Source organism: Staurois parvus, unplaced genomic scaffold (genome assembly GCF_062004578.1).
Source record: "Staurois parvus isolate SC_StPar_1 unplaced genomic scaffold, SC_StPar_1.0 ptg000333l, whole genome shotgun sequence".
In the NCBI taxonomy this organism is placed as follows: domain Eukaryota; kingdom Metazoa; phylum Chordata; class Amphibia; order Anura; family Ranidae; genus Staurois; species Staurois parvus.
This window is the reverse complement of record NW_028318129.1, coordinates 279,328-295,382: the sequence shown is the minus strand read 5'-3', so window position 1 is coordinate 295,382 and position 16,055 is coordinate 279,328. Positions and strand designations below refer to the sequence as shown.

The following is a 16,055-nucleotide window of genomic DNA, read 5'->3' as shown; positions in this document are numbered from 1 at the left end:
AGAATGAAAAGAAGAAGAAGAATGAAAAGAAGAAGAATGAAAAGAAGAATGAAAAGAAGAAGAAGAAGAATGAAAAGAAGAAGAAGAATGAAAAGAAGAATGAGAAGTAGAATGAAAAGAAGAATGAGAAGTAGAATGAAAAGAAGAATGAAAAGAAGAATGAGAAGAAGAATGAAAAGAAGAATGAGAAGAAGAATGAAAAGAAGAATGAGAAGAATGAAAAGAAGAATGAAAAGAATGAAAAGAAGAATGAAAAGAAGAAGAAGAAGAATGAAAAGAAGAAGAAGAAGAATGAAAAGAAGAATGAAAAGAAGAAGAAGAAGAATGAAAAGAAGAAGAAGAAGAATGAAAAGAAGAAGAAGAATGAAAAGAAGAAGAAGAAGAATGAAAAGAAGAATGAGAAGTAGAATGAAAAGAAGAATGAGAAGAATGAAAAGAAGAATGAAAAGAAGAAGAAGAAGAATGAAAAGAAGAATGAGAAGAAGAATGAAAAGAAGAATGAGAAGAATGAAAAGAAGAATGAAAAGAAGAAGAAGAAGAATGAAAAGAAGAAGAAGAAGAATGAAAATAAGAATGAAAAGAAGAAGAAGAAGAATGAAAAGAAGAAGAAGAAGAATGAAAAGAAGAATGAGAAGAAGAATGAAAAGAAGAAGGAGAAGAATGAAAAGAAGAAGAAGAATGAAAAGAAGAAGAAGAATGAAAAGAAGAAGAAGAAGAATGAAAAGAAGAAGAAGAAGAATGAAAAGAAGAATGAGAAGAAGAATGAAAAGAAGAATGAAAAGAAGAATGAAAAGAAGAAGAAGAAGAATGAAAAGAAGAAGAAGAAGAATGAAAAGAAGAATGAGAAGAAGAATGAAAAGAAGAATGAAAAGAAGAAGAAGAAGAAGAATGAAAAGAAGAATGAAAAGAAGAAGAAGAAGAAGAATGAAAAGAAGAATGAAAAGAAGAAGAAGAAGAATGAAAAGAAGAAGAAGAAGAATGAAAAGAAGAATGAGAAGAAGAATGAAAAGAAGAATGAGAAGAAGAATGAAAAGAAGAATGAAAAGAAGAATGAAAAGAAGAATGAAAAGAAGAATGAAAAGAAGAAGAAGAAGAATGAAAAGAAGAAGAAGAAGAATGAAAAGAATGAAAAGAAGAAGAAGAATGAAAAGAAGAAGAAGAAGAATGAAAAGAAGAAGAAGAAGAATGAAAAGAAGAAGAAGAATGAAAAGAAGAAGAAGAATGAAAAGAAGAAGAATTCCAGTACAGCAAAAAGTGTATCTGCAGAGAGCTCCGCTATTTCTGACAGTTCTCTGACAGTTCCTTCACATTTACAGCGGTTGAAACATTGTATCTATTTGTTTCCGAATAAAAACATCTGTATCCTAAATGGAAACAAATAGATACAATGTTTCAACCGCTGTAAATGTGAAGGAACTGTCAGAGAACTGTCAGAAATAGCGGAGCTCTCTGCAGTGACACTTTTTGCCGGCTGATCGGGGAAAATTCGGATTCGGTGCGAATCGAATTTTTCCTAATATTCGAAACGAATTCCACTTCGCCAAGTTCGATTCGCTCATCTCTAGTAATGTCACCACACTTGTGCTACGATGGCAGATGGGACGTCTAGTGTTTTTTTTAGATCTATGTACATATTTGCCAGCACATCATGGAGCTTTGAATCGTGTCCAAAAGTTTTACTGAAAGTGATCACATCACAGCAATAGATTACAACATTTCGGGGCTGTCTGGGACCTTTTTGCCAGGCAGGTGATGATCATAATATACCTGATGAAGGGGTCTTGCGCGGCCCGCTAAATGTTGTAATCAGGGAAAAGAGCCAGTGACGTTGGCTCTTTACCATGTGATCAGCTGTGTCCAATCACAGCTGATCACATGTAAACAAATGCTGGTTATTGAAAACCGGCTTTCCTGAGAGAGGGGACATTTACACTGATAACCAGGGCACTGATAATCAGTACAGGCCTATCAGTGCTAATCACTGCAGCATATCAGTACCCATCAGTGCAGAATATCAGTGCAGTCCCATCAGTGCGAATCCACGTCCATGAGTGCAGCATATCAGTACCCATCAGTGCCACCTTATCAGTGCAGCCTCATCAATGCCCATCAGTGCCCCCTCATCAGTGCGCATCAATGCCCATCAGTGCTCCCTCATCAGTGCGTATCAATGCCCATCAGTGCCCCCTCATCAGTGCCCATCAGTGCAGCTTATCAGTGCCCATCAGTGCCACCTCATCAGTGCCCATTAGTGCTGCCTCATTAGTGCCCATCAGTGCAGCTTATTAGTGCCCATCGGTGCTGTCTCATCAGTGCAGCCTCATCAGTGCCCAACAGTGCAGCCTCATCAGTGCCCATCAATGCAGCTTCATCAGTGCCCCTCAATGAGTGCCCATCAATGCAGCCTTTATCAGTACACATCAGTGAAGAAGAAAACTTCAAATTTGTACAACAGAAACTAAAAAAAGGATTTTTTTACAAAATATTTTCGTTTGTTTAGCAAAAAACAAAAACTCAGTGGTGAATATTATGGTATTACCACCAAAAGAAAGCTCTGTCACAAAAAAAATTATACAAATTTAATCTGGGTACAGCGTTGCATGACCGTGCAAATGTCATTAAAAGTGCGATAGCACTGAAAGATGAAAATTGTTCTGGGCAGGAAGGGGGCGAAAGTGCCCGGTATTGACGTGGTTAAGAAGGGTTCATCTAAATTCGAGCCTACTGTATATAATCCACCCCAAAGCTGCGTTTTGGATCCATCCAGTCCTTCAATACCCATAAAACATCAGAGTGCAGCGCTTAGAAAAATAAATATGTGATAAACAATAACAGAGAGTCAATAAAGCATCCACAGTGTTTCACTGGAGAAATGCGAACTTCCACGGCCTTTACTCCTTCAAATAACAGAAATGCGCACTCGCCAGACACGCATGGGTTATGCGCATGTATGATCAAACATCCCAGGTGATAGGTACATCAAAGGTTAGGCAGCAGGCATTTCCCTCATGGTGGGTCATCACAGACTCTTTAGTCAGGTCCTTCAATACCCGTTATCTGTGGTGAAATCTCTACATCAAACCATCCCACATTTTTTTTCCAGGCCAATGTATGATTGAGTTCATCTATTAAGGATAGAGAAGGAAAAGGAAGGAAAACCATTATATTGGTAAAAACATTGGTGTGCTCGTCCTGTGCTGCTGTTATCAGTGCAAATGTAGAAGTTTTATCTGCTTTTATTGGAAGGTGGACTCACACTTTAAATGGTTCTTTTTCAGCCTATTCCCTGCAATGTTACACATGCTCCATTGAAACCAGCAATAGCAAATGCATGACAGCGACCACCTGCTCATCTGGATACGACTACTGCATGACAAATGTAATAACTGCTACACTAGGTAAGACTTTACAAAAATCACTCATCCATCCAATAAAGAGATTCTCTACATACCTACTTCTGCCAACCACCTTGTGAATCTCCAATGGTTAGATGATAAAAGCATCCCACAATAAAGGGTGTTGGTTTTCATGGAATCACACACCATAAAAGACCCCCCCCACCACACACTTTAGATGGATTTATTATTATTATTATTATTATACAGTATTTATATAGCGCCAAAGGGTATGCTCAGCGCTGTACAATATAGTGGGGGACAGAACATGAGACAAGACAGTAACAATACAATACACGAGGGGTTCGAGGGCCCTGCTCCTTGGAGCTTACAATCTAGGAGGGAGGGTTTATGTTAAGAACAGGCATCTTGGTCCCAATATATCATGGATTATACACAATGGCCATTCTTAATCCTGCCTACTAGCAATGTATTACATATAGCTGACCTTGGGGTCAATTCAAGTCAGTCCCTAGCCCAAATCGCACTGCACCACACCAAAAGTAGTGCATGCACTACTTTTGTAAACGCACTGAAACTGGATCGCATGGCACAAAAGTACCGGTGCAGGCATGTGCACTGTGTTTGTGACCTGCATTTGGGGTGTTGTTAATTTAACAGTGACACCCGCTGCAGTTCGTGGTGAAGGGAACGTGCATGGAAAGTAGTGAGGGGAACGCGTTCTGGGGTTCAGCGGCCCCTTAAATGTCTGCACACTCTCATGGCACCCCATTGTAAAATTAAAACAAAAACAAAGTAATAGTTTTAACCCCCCTTGGCACTGGCGCCTACAGGCCCTTTAAGCGTTTCAGAAGCTGGGAGGCGGGGCGGGGTTTTAAGGTCATGTGACCGCCATGATTTGCCATCACAATGGTCACATGATCAGGAAAGGTCCTGATCGAAAGAGGAGATTGGGACCTTTCCGTGAGTGCCGGACATGTATGCTGGGAGCGCGCAGGGCGCACGCTCTCAGCACATATGCTTTTCTTATTGCACGCAAATGTGCGGCCGATCAGCGTCAAGGCCCAGATGCCAGGAGGTCGCACATTTGTGTGCGGTCAGCGCAAAGAGGTTAAGCAGCAGCATCTACACATCATGTAGGGCACCCGACATTAGAGGTGATTAGAGCGTACCTTTGCACGCTGGTACTGTCTGGTATTCCAACATTTCTCTTCTTTAGTTCCTCTCCCTCACGCAGCTCACATGACCCCAGTGCTGACAGAGAGGGGCAAAGGAGGGGTAAACAAGGCGCCCACATGGTGATCAAGGTCGTAATGCTGCACAATAAAAACCTGTGGCTTTGTGTAACAATATAGGCAGGCTTCATCCATCCGCCGGCTTGTGGACAATATTTAGGGCAATTTTAAGGTACACCATGGTTGAAAAATGTTGCCTACACAAGCCTATGAGAATGCCAACACCGATGAAATAAATCAGAAGGTTAACTGCGGGTCCAATGGACCTGTCACTGAATTCTGAATCATCTCAGAAGCGTCTCAAACTGATGTCAAAAGCGCCCTACATTTGCCCATGGAAGTCCTTCCACACAAGTCAGGAACACATAGGGAATCTTAGAAGATGGGGGGACTAGCTGGACTTGCACAGAAAAATTCAGGATTGTCTATAAATTCGGCTGCTAGATCTATTGATCTTTGGGATTTCACCGAAGGTCACCTCATCATATGCTTAAGAGGTACAAAGTCTCTAGATGTTAAGAGGTTACATAGTCCTGGTTCCAGGTTTCATCGAAGAAAGATATTTTACTAGCGTTTAAAGACTGTTCCATTTGTTCTGTCTTCATAGTTGTAATAACTTCAACCGTGATCTCCAAGATGTGTGCACCCACCTGCACACCCAACAGTACCACCATTTCTGGGTCTACAGATAGCAGGTCCTGCTGCACCACTGACCTGTGCAATACCAGCGGAGCCATCAGCATCAAGTCCAGCTATGCCGCCATTGTCCTGGCGCTGGGAATCATCCTGATTTTTATCAGTGACTCACTTCTCTAATACATGATGTGAGATAACAGATTGTCCAACCTGCATCAATAAAGCTGCTGCAATAAAAACCTTGGTGTTGTGAGCCTGTCTTTTGCCGTGTCTGTAATATTGGATATCAGGTGCCTGCATATAGGGCCCATATGATACCTTATACAAAAATACCTATAGAGCCATTTCTTCCTCTGAAGGACATTTTATGTTGACTATTAATTGACATCCAACCAGAAGCACTATACTTAAATGGTCAGCCACCCAATAGTGATGCACAAGTGGAACCCGGTGGGATAACATTTTAAACCCTGATGAAGGGAGTCTTTTCAAATCCCCAAAATGCATTGGACTGATTTTGGATGTTCTGAATAATAAAAATATTTGGAATTTAAGAGCTTCCACACCAAAATAATGGGGGGATCGGGGACTCAAACTAGATGTCAAAGAAATGACATCACCTAAATCCAATGCAAAAAAGAGTTGTGGCGTCAAGATATTCCTCAAAAATACGTAATAGTAGAATATTATTTATCAGGCTTTAGTGCTATTGAATAGTACATTTTACAGCTGAAAAGTTCCTTCTGGTTTGGTTGGTGATGAGGAATTTGCCAATTGGGGTGTGGTGTTGTCAGGATCTGGATCTGAACCTGCTACATCGAGGTGTGTCTGGTAGTATCTCTTCTTGCTGAGCCCCCTAAGATGCTAATCAAATATTAAAGGCTATTTCAAAATTAAAAGGTATGTTCACAAATGCAGAAAGCCTGGCAAACAAAATGGATGAACTAGAACAGAGGTCTCCAAACATTCTGAACAAAGGGCCAAGTTTAGTGTCCTTCAGACAGAGAGCTGAAGCATGGCCAGCGGAAGTAGAAAATGTCCTGACATCAGTGGGAGTAAACTATGCCCCTTCTTTGGTATTAGAGGGAGGAATAGTGCCCCATCATTAGTGTCAGTGGGAGGAATAGTGCCCCATCATTGGTGTCAGTGGGAGGAATAGTGCCCCATCATTGGTGTCAGTGGAAGGAATAGTGCCCCATCATTGGTATCAGTTGGAGGAATAGTGCCCCATCATTGGTGTCAGTGGGAGGAATAGTGCCCCATCATTGGTGTCAGTGGGAGGAATAGTGTCCCATCATTGGTATCAGTGGGAGGAATAGTGCCCCATCATTGGTGTCAGTGGGAGGAATAGTGCCCCATCATTGGTGTCAGTGGGAGGAATAGTGCCCCATCATTGGTATCAGTTGGAGGAATAGTGCCCTATCATTGGTATCAGTGAGATGAATAGTGCCCCATCATTGGTATCAGTGGGAGTAAACAATGCCTTGTCTTTGGTATTAGAGGGAGGAATAGTGCTCCATCATTGGTGTCAGCGGGACGAATAGTGTCCCATCATTGGTGTCAGTGGGAGGAATAGTGCCTCATCATTGGTATCAGTGGGAGGAATAGTGCCTCATCATTGGTATCAGTGGGAGGAATAGTGCCTCATCATTGGTATCAGTGGGAGGAATAGTGCCCCATCATTGGTGTCAGTGGGAGGAATAGTGCCCCATCATTGGTATCAGTGGGAGGAATAGTGCCCCATCATTGGTGTCAGTCTGCTCTGCTGATAGGATGACGGGGTGGGAGACTCGGGAGAGGACACGCAGGGTGATAACTGCCTCTACTTTACCAAAGGTAGGACTGTGCAGGGGAGGCAAAGATTTAAAGGGGGCAGTGATGTTAGAGAGGAAAGGGGCAGTCATGACATCAAGGGGCATTGTGATGGGGGGGGTCGTTTGCTAAGGGCGCTGTAATATAATGGGGGCTGTGATGTCAAGGGCAACTGAGAAAACTGTAGGTCAGCTTTAAAGGGGGAATCATGATGTAAAGGAGGACTGTGGAGCACTTCACTGATATAAAGGGGGGATTGGGTTGTAAAGGGGAGTTGTGGTGTGAAGGGATCTGAGGACCGACTCTGTGAAGATCCCCCCGGTCCCTGGAAAAATTGGCTGCCACTAAACTGGTCCCTGGTGCCAAAAAGGTCCAAGAGGACTTCTTTTTTAAGTTTATTTGCTTGTAGAACTGGTAACAGGAGAGGGAGTGGAGTGGTATATGATACTCCAGAAGTACTGACTTGTGACAGGAGGAAACACAATCCACAATTTCTTCAAACAGTCTTTTAGCCAGAAAGAAAGGGGAGGACCAGAGCCGAGACCTTATAGAAGCAGTCTCAGAATGAGTTACAGCTGGCACCCCAGAAGTTACATAGTTACATAGTTAGTCTGGCTGAAAAAAGACAAAAGTCCATCCAGTTCAGCCATTAAAAAAAAAAGTTATAATCCTACACCCACAGTTGATCCAGAGGAAGGCCAAAAAACCCAATAAAGCACGATCCAATTTGCTCCTGCAGGGAAAAAATTCCTTCCTGATCCCCCGAGAGGCAATCGGATATTCCCTGGATCAACTTTCCCTATAAATGTTATATCCAGTTATATTCCGTGTATCCAAGAAAGAATCCAGGACTTTCCTACAGCAATCCACTGAGCTGGCCACAACCAACTCTTGAGGGAGTCTATTCCACATTCTCACAGCTCTCACTGTGAAGAAACCTTTCTGTGTTTGGAGATTAATTTATTTTCCTCCAGATGTAAAGAGCGCCCCCTTGTCCTCTGTGATGACCTCGGGGGGAAAAGCTCTACACAGAGTTCACTATATGAAGTAGGACAGCACAGTCACTAAACTTTGAGCTTGGGACAGTACTCACAACTGAGTAGGCAGCTGCACACCTCCCAGCTTCCACCAGGCACTCTTCAGTGAGTTCTCCCAACCAAATCCTTAGCTCCAGAAGAAATTATGAATAGGCCCCCCCCAGCTCAGCCATAGCTGGGACCTCGATGTCCATCAGCAGACTCCAGCAGGATTGTCTCAAAAAGGCAGCAGCCCCTAAGGCTGCAAACGTCACCAGAAGGACAAGACCCGGGCTCCTCCAGACTCCAGATTATTTATATTCATCTCCAGCCACCTGCTGGGTACACCTCCCCAGGGAATGGCTGAAGTACAACAAATAGCACAATCAGCAACCACTGAGAAGCCTGGCCTTGCATGTAGTCAGTGGAGTGGCTCCCTTCCTGGCCTTCAGGTGTAGTCTACAAAGAGTTGTCGATAAAAGCTGGTGGGAGGACTAGTGTTCTGCACTTTCTTTTGAACTGTCTGTGAGTGCTGGACACAGTGGTCACTGGCAGGAAAGTATAAGAATGAAGCTTGCCTCCATTGTGGGGCCCCGCTAAGTCAAGATGATCTACAGTCAGAAGGGGGCGCTAACCCACATGCTAACATACTCCCCAAGGGCTAAATACTGGATGGAGGATGGAGACCCTGCAACTTTTCTCATTAGAACACTGAGAGTGCAGCAGGTGATTATAATGAACCAGACCTTCCCAATCAGAATCAGTCTTCAAAGGACACAGGGAAACAAACAGCTGTTTCTTCAGAACAGAAAAGGGTAGTGTAAGGTACCACTAGCACTCCACTGAATAGGCGTTCCCAGAGCACGGAATCTAAGTCCCAGGGTGCTTGTTCACCAGGGCCCCTGATGGTGGGGATGGACTTGGAGCACCCCGAGACCAGGTCGTGGCTACTGAGTAAACCCGTCAGTGGTAGTGGTATACGTCGAGGGCTCCCACAGGGAAGAGCCTGATATGAGGAGGTCTGAAGACCCCACTGGGAGGGAGGGAGGGACGGATGGATGGCTGAGCAGGTGCAAAGTCAGACAAGCCGGGTCTGTAACAGAGAGGACGGTACGGTACAAGGCAGCGGGCAGAGAATAGTCGGGTCACACGCCAGGTCAGCAACAGCAGGTCAGATCCAATAGGGGGCATTCAAGAGAGAGGTCAGGCAAAGCAAGGGTCAGGGCAGGAGAAATACAGCAAGGTCAGAGCACAATCCGGGTCAGCAACTTACAGTTCACAGGTTCACAGGTACAGGATACAGGGGAGACCAGAAGGCACTGAATGACAGCTCAGGGCCATTTAAATATCCCGCCCTGCGCTGCCGTTGGTGCCCAGCGGGCGGCCGCGGCTTCTACTGAGCATGCGCGAACGCCGCGGCCGGCCCGGACCTAGTGCCCGTGTCCCTGCACAGGGCGGCGCACTGCGCCTGCGCCGGGACCATCGCGGCGGGGATTGAGGAGATCCCTGACAGGTAGAGCCATGTGAGCAAGCCAGGAGTGGTGAAATGCATCAAAGAAGGTTGGTTTTTGGGTGGAGACATTGCTGTATGCAGTCAATTAATTGATTAAAAAATATTGTAAGAGGAGCTAAGTGGAGTGTAGCTAAGATTCTTTCATATTTTCAATGGAGTATGGAAACAGACTACAATGGCTAGCACCGAAGGTTGTCCATGTACAAAATGCCTTGATGGGTGGGTCCAAGTCTGGGCGACTGGGTGTACCCAGGTACCTAGGTAGGTTGCATTTGCATACAGACTGCCCTAGGTAATGCCCACATGTAATGTAGGCTGAGCCGCCATGAAAAAAAGAACTGATATCCAAATGGAAGAAAACTAAGGGAGGGGGGGTGATTAAACACATAGAAAATAAATAAATAAAATGGGCATTAAGGTAGAACTATCCGCCAAACTTTTTTGTTTATTATGAATAGAGCAAGGGAAGGCTATAACCCCTCATATTTTTTTTCACCACCTGTGTCCCATTGCAGAGATTTTCCTTCACTGTACTGTCTCCCATTATAGTGTACAGCGCTGCGCAAACTGTTGGCGCTATATAAATCCTGTACAATAATAATAATAACTTTTGTCTCAAACAGCCATAGACAAACACAAAACAAAGAGTTAACAAAAAAAAAACAACTCCCCTCCCCCCCCAAAAAAACTGCAGACTTAATGGACCACTTGGTCTTTTTCTACGTCATTTTTCTATGTTTCTGTCACAATATAGGTGCTCTGCCAGCCCCAATTATTAATTCCTTTATTATTCCCATACCCAGTCCCTTGTCCCTTGTGCCCAAAGGAAGTACATCCTTAATTAATTCCCTACTCTCTTGTGCCAAATGTTCCCAACTTTAATCAATGCATCTGCTCCACTCTCAGCCTGCCAAATGTTCCCAAATTCAATTAAATGTATTTCCCCCACTGTCATTCTGCTTTATAGCCCAAATTCAATCAATGTATTTCCTTCCCTGTCATCCCTGCCCCAAATTCAATTAAGTGTCTTCACCGTTGTCGCCCCTGCCACTATCTCTCCCCAGAGATAGTGAGATTCACACCTCTCCGCAGAGAGGTGCAAACCTCCTGTGGGGAGGATCCGGGCCGCGGCATCAGGGTGACGCCACACGGTCCGGACATTCGTATCGCGCGCACTAAAGTTCGCACGCTTACGAATGTCATCCGGACAAAGGCCGCACTCATGAGAGCGTGACCCATGTCCAGGGGAGCGTGCCTCGTTGCCAAGCAATGAGGCATGCCGCCCAGGGCCCGCCCCGGTTACCAGGACGACCGGGAAGCGTCTGGCATCGGTTTAAGAGACCGATGCTAGGCTCTCCCGGGTATCCTTTCTGATGTGCAGCCACTGAGTTATCCCAGCTGTGGCGGGACCCTCATGGCCAGACTCTGCAAACACTCCAAGGATACGGGGGACCCCAGAAGCCTAGTGTGACCTCACACGAGCCCTGCCACAGACTCCAGCCAAAGGGGAGACCGCATGCCAGCTTTGCCTGAGACCCCAGACAAAGGGGAGACCACATGCCAGCTCTGCCTGAGACCCCAGCCAAAGGGGAGACCACATGCCAGCTCTGCCTGAGACCCCAGCCAAAGGGGAGACTGCATGCCAGCTCTGCCTGAGACCCCAGCCAAAGGGGAGACCTCATGCCAGCTCTGCCTGAAACCCCAGCCAAAGGGAAGACCGCATGCCAGCTCTGCCTGAGACTCCAGCCCAGGTGGAGACCGCATGCCAGCTCTGCCTGAGATCCCAGCCAAAGGGGAGACCGCATGCCAGCTCTGCCCGAGACCCCAGCCAAAGGGGAGTCCACATGCCAGCTCTGCCTGAGACCCCAGCCAAAGGGAAGACCGCATGCCAGCTCTGCCTGAGACTCCAGCCCAGGTGGAGACCGCATGCCAGCTCTGCCTGAGATCCCAGCCAAAGGGGAGACCGCATGCCAGCTCTGCCCGAGACCCCAGCCAAAGGGGAGACCGCACGCCAGCTCTGCCTGAGACCCCAGCCAAAGGGGAGACCACATGCCAGCTCTGCCCGAGACCCCAGCCAAAGGGGAGACCGCATGCCAGCTCTGCCTGAGACCCCAGCCAAAGGGGAGACCCTATGCCAGCTCTGCCTGAGACCCCAGCCAAAGGGAGACCGCACGCCAGCTCTGCCTGAGACTCCAGCCAAGGGGGAGACCGCACACCAACTCTGCCTGAGACCGCAGCCAAGGGAGAGACCGCACCCTGTCGGATCCATGAGTGTATGCTCCCCCTGTTTACCTGAACTGTTTGTGAACTGCCCCTCTACCTCACTGTTGGATTACAAACTGCTGTAGAGACTTTAACTTTGCCCACCGGGGCTGGACTACAAGTATTTTGGGCTCTCTCTTTGCTACTCCCCTATTGATGTGGTCACCCGCCCTGAAATTTCCCCATTGAGTGACTAGTTATTTGTTTCAATAAAGCTTTGTGTGTTTTGCCATCTGCCTTGTGTGTTCTGTCCCGCTTACCCTCCGTCACAGTTTCTATTAAACAGGAAATTAGAGGAAATCCCTGCAAATTATCAAGTTCCTTGGGGAACCCCAGATCAACAGAACGAGTGTCCCCATTGGAAGATTACCCCTCTAATACTTTTCTGGGGGACAACCCATAATTTTGGATTATCATTTACCTTCACTTTCAATGATAACGGTAAACAGGACAGATAGGGAGGGTGAATCTTCTTAACAGGGGCACAGACAGCTATAGAAACTGATAAGCTTTCTAATCCCTCTCCACTCCATCCAAAACTAAGAGAAAGTTTTGCCGTTGGTTATACTTTAATCAATATCATCAGACTGTCACCTACCCTCCCCACCTTTAGGCGCACCCTGAAAACCCAACTCTTCAGGGAAGCCTACCCCGCCCTCACCTAACTGCTGATCTCCTCCGCTCTCCCCACCACTCCATCCCCCACAGTTATTTCCTCCTGTTCCACTCTCCCCTCCCTCCTAGATTGTAAGCTCCAAGGGGCAGGGCCCTCAAACCCCTCATGTATTGTTACTGTACTGTCTCATGTATTGTCTCCCATTGTAATGTACAGCGCTGAGCAAAGTGTTGGCGCTATATAAATACTGTGTAATAATAATAATATCATTAACCCCTTCCCACTGAGTGTCTGCATATGTGTGGTCTCATGGAAGGGAGTCTTTATCCATGGGGCTGTATACTGTATATGTGCTGTTGTGTTTGTGATGAGAGGACACTGCACAGCACGCTCCTAGCACAGAGACCGAGCTCTCACTAGGAGGACCGGTTCCCAATCATCTGATTGCTGTATAAATAGTAATAAATTCGGTATCCAAAAATTACAATAAATCAAATAACCCTGTGTGACACTCCAAAAAGTCCCACTTTCACCCCTGAAAGTTAAATTATATTTGTGTCAATAAATCTGCAAAGTCCAAAATAAAGTCCAAATAAATTAATCCTCCGTGTTCAACTTCAACGTCCCCATATATGCAGATAAGTTGTGTACCTCAAACAACAGAAAACTAAATAGTGTATTACCTCCAATATAATTAATAGGTATATACTTCACGAATAATTAATCAACAATGTGTGCAAAAAAGAGATTCAAACCGTGAGCAACACATGAATTGTGAAATCACAATCCTGTATGTATACAATGTATTATATAACGTGTCCTGTATGTATACAATGTATTATATAATGTGTCCTGTATGTATACAATGTATTATATAATGTGTCCTGTATGTATACAATGTATTATATAATGTGTCCTGTATGTATACAATGTATTATATAATGTGTCCTGTATGTATACAATGTATCCTGTATGTATACAATGTACTATATAATGTATCCTGTATGTATACAATGTATTATATAATGTGTCCTGTATATGTACAATGTATTATATAATGTGTCCTGTATGTGTACAATGTATTATATCATGTATTCTGTATGTATACAATGTATTATATAATGTGTCCTGTATGTATACAATGTATTATATAATGTGTCCTGTATGTGTACAATGTATTATATAATGTATCCTGTATGTATACAATGTATTATATAATATGTCCTGTATGTGTACAATGTATTATATAATGTGTCCTGTATGTATACAATGTATTATATAATGTGTCCTGTATGTATACAATGTATTATATAATGTATCCTGTATGTATACAATGTATGATATAATGTGTCCTGTATGTATACAATGTATTATAGAATGTATCTTGTATGTATACAATGTATTATATAATGTATCCTGTATGTATACAATGTATTATATAATGGATCCTGTATGTATACAATGTATTATATAATGTGTCCTGTATGTATACAATGTATTATATAATGGATCCTGTATGTATACAATGTATTATATAATGTGTCCTGTATGTATACAATGTATTATATAATGGATCCTGTATGTATACAATGTATTATATCATGTATCTTGTATGTATACAATGTATCATATAATGTATTTTGTATGTATACAATGTATGTTTTTCTCCATTCAAGAGGAGAAAATAACACACGGTGGGCTGTACAGGTACTGATCACTGTGATAGCCAATCAGAGACTATCACAGCAATCAGATATATAAAATACCTTTTTTGTGTCAATAAATGTACAAAGTCCAAAATAAGTTCCAAATAAATTAATGCTCCGTGTTCAACGTCCTCATATATCCAGATAAGTTGTGTACTCCAAAAAACAGAAAAGTAAATGGTGTATTACCTCCAATATAATTAATAGGTATATACTTCACAAATAATTAATCAAAAATGTGTGCAGAAAAAGAGATTCAAACCGTGAGCAACACGTGAATCGTGAAATCACTCTGTGTACACTCTATATACATATGTGAACACTCTGTGTACACTTCTAAATAGGTGAAATGCATACAATTATCCTCAATAGAGTAGTAGCAAGCCTTTAGAGTACACCCTGGACTCTCACTCCAGTATATCACAGATAGGGTTCCAATCCTTAGGCAAACATCTCCTCACAGTTCCATCATCTTCATAAGTAGAGAGAAAGAAGCCCACATAATGTAGTATTTCAAGTAATAAAAACATTTATTGTAGCGTTCTCCCTCTACAAATCCGCCTTCCTCACACGCCGCCAAACAAGCCTACTTCGTAATCCTCATCAACACCCTCTCCACCTGTCCCCGCCAGCTCTTCTCCACTTTCAACTCCCTACTCTCTCCCCCCACCCCCACCCAGTACCTCACTCACCGCCCACGAGATTGCCAATCACTTCCAAAATAAGACCGACGCAATCCGTAAGGACATCGCCAATGCTCAACCTACCTCCCTACCTAGCCTACCTCCCACTATAATCCCATCAACTCTTCCCTCCTCTGACCTCGCAACCGCCCTACCCCCCACCACACCTAACATCCCGGACGCTATAACCTCCCCAACACTCCGCTCCTTCAGCCTTGCTACCACTGAGGAGGTTACTAAGGTCTTCTCAGAAGCCCACCTCACCACTTGCCCCCTTGACCCTGTCCCCACACAACTCCTCCGGTCACCCTCCTCCTTCATCCTACGCTCCCTCACCCACATCTTTAATCTCTACCTCTCTACTGGCGCATTCCCCTCCACCCTAAAGCACGCGCACATCACCCCCATACTCAAAAAACCCTCCCTGGACCCCACCGACCTGAACAACCTTAGACCCATCTCCCTGCTGCCATTTACTTCCAAACTCCTTGAGTGCTTAGTCTACAGTCGCCTAAGCGCCAACCTCACTGACAACAACCTCCTCGATCCACTACAGTCTGGCTTCTGTCCCCTACACTCCACTGAAACCGCCTTACTCAAAATCACTAATGACCTGCTAACCGCCAAAGCTAATGGCCACTACTCAGTCCTCCTACTCCTTGACCTCTCCGCGGCCTTCGACACAGTCGACCACCCCCTCCTTCTTAATAAACTACACTCCCTTGGCATCAGAGACTCAGCTCTCTCCTGGCTCTCCTCCTATCTATCCCAACGCTCCTTCAGCGTTGCCTATAATGCTACCACCTGCCCCTCTCTCCTCCTCTCCGTTGGGGTCCCCCAAGGCTCTGTCCTAGGGCCCCTTTTCTTCTCCATCTACACCTCCTCCCTCGGCAAACTGATACACTCCCACGGCTTCAACTATCACCTCTATACCGATGACACGCAAATTTACCTCTCCACCCCTCAACTCACCCCTTCAGTCTCCGCCCGTATCACCCACCTACTGAACGACATATCAGACTGGATGTCGCTCCATTTCCTCAAACTGAACCTTTCCAAAACTGAGCTCCTGATTTTCCCCCCAGCCCGCGCCCCCCCACATCACCCTCTCCATCACGACCAACAACGCCACCATCAGTCCCACCCCACAAGCCAAAGTCCTACGTGTCACTCTAGACTCAAACCTGTCCTTCCAACCCCATGTCCAATCGTTGGCAAAC

At 44.8% G+C, this 16,055-nt stretch overlaps 1 protein-coding gene across 1 annotated transcript in view; it reads left to right on the top strand.

The window, feature by feature from the left end:
- LOC149457148 (lymphocyte antigen 6E-like) overlaps positions 1-5,466 on the top strand; it is a 39,213-nt gene extending 33,747 nt beyond the window's left edge. The window contains exons 2-3 of the mRNA XM_089684003.1: positions 3,279-3,398; positions 5,199-5,466. Of these exons, the coding sequence (XP_089540129.1) occupies positions 3,279-3,398; positions 5,199-5,407 (329 nt within the window). The 3' untranslated portion in view covers positions 5,408-5,466. The remainder of the gene's footprint in view (positions 1-3,278; positions 3,399-5,198) is intronic.
- Positions 5,467-16,055: the final 10,589 nt, after the last annotated feature.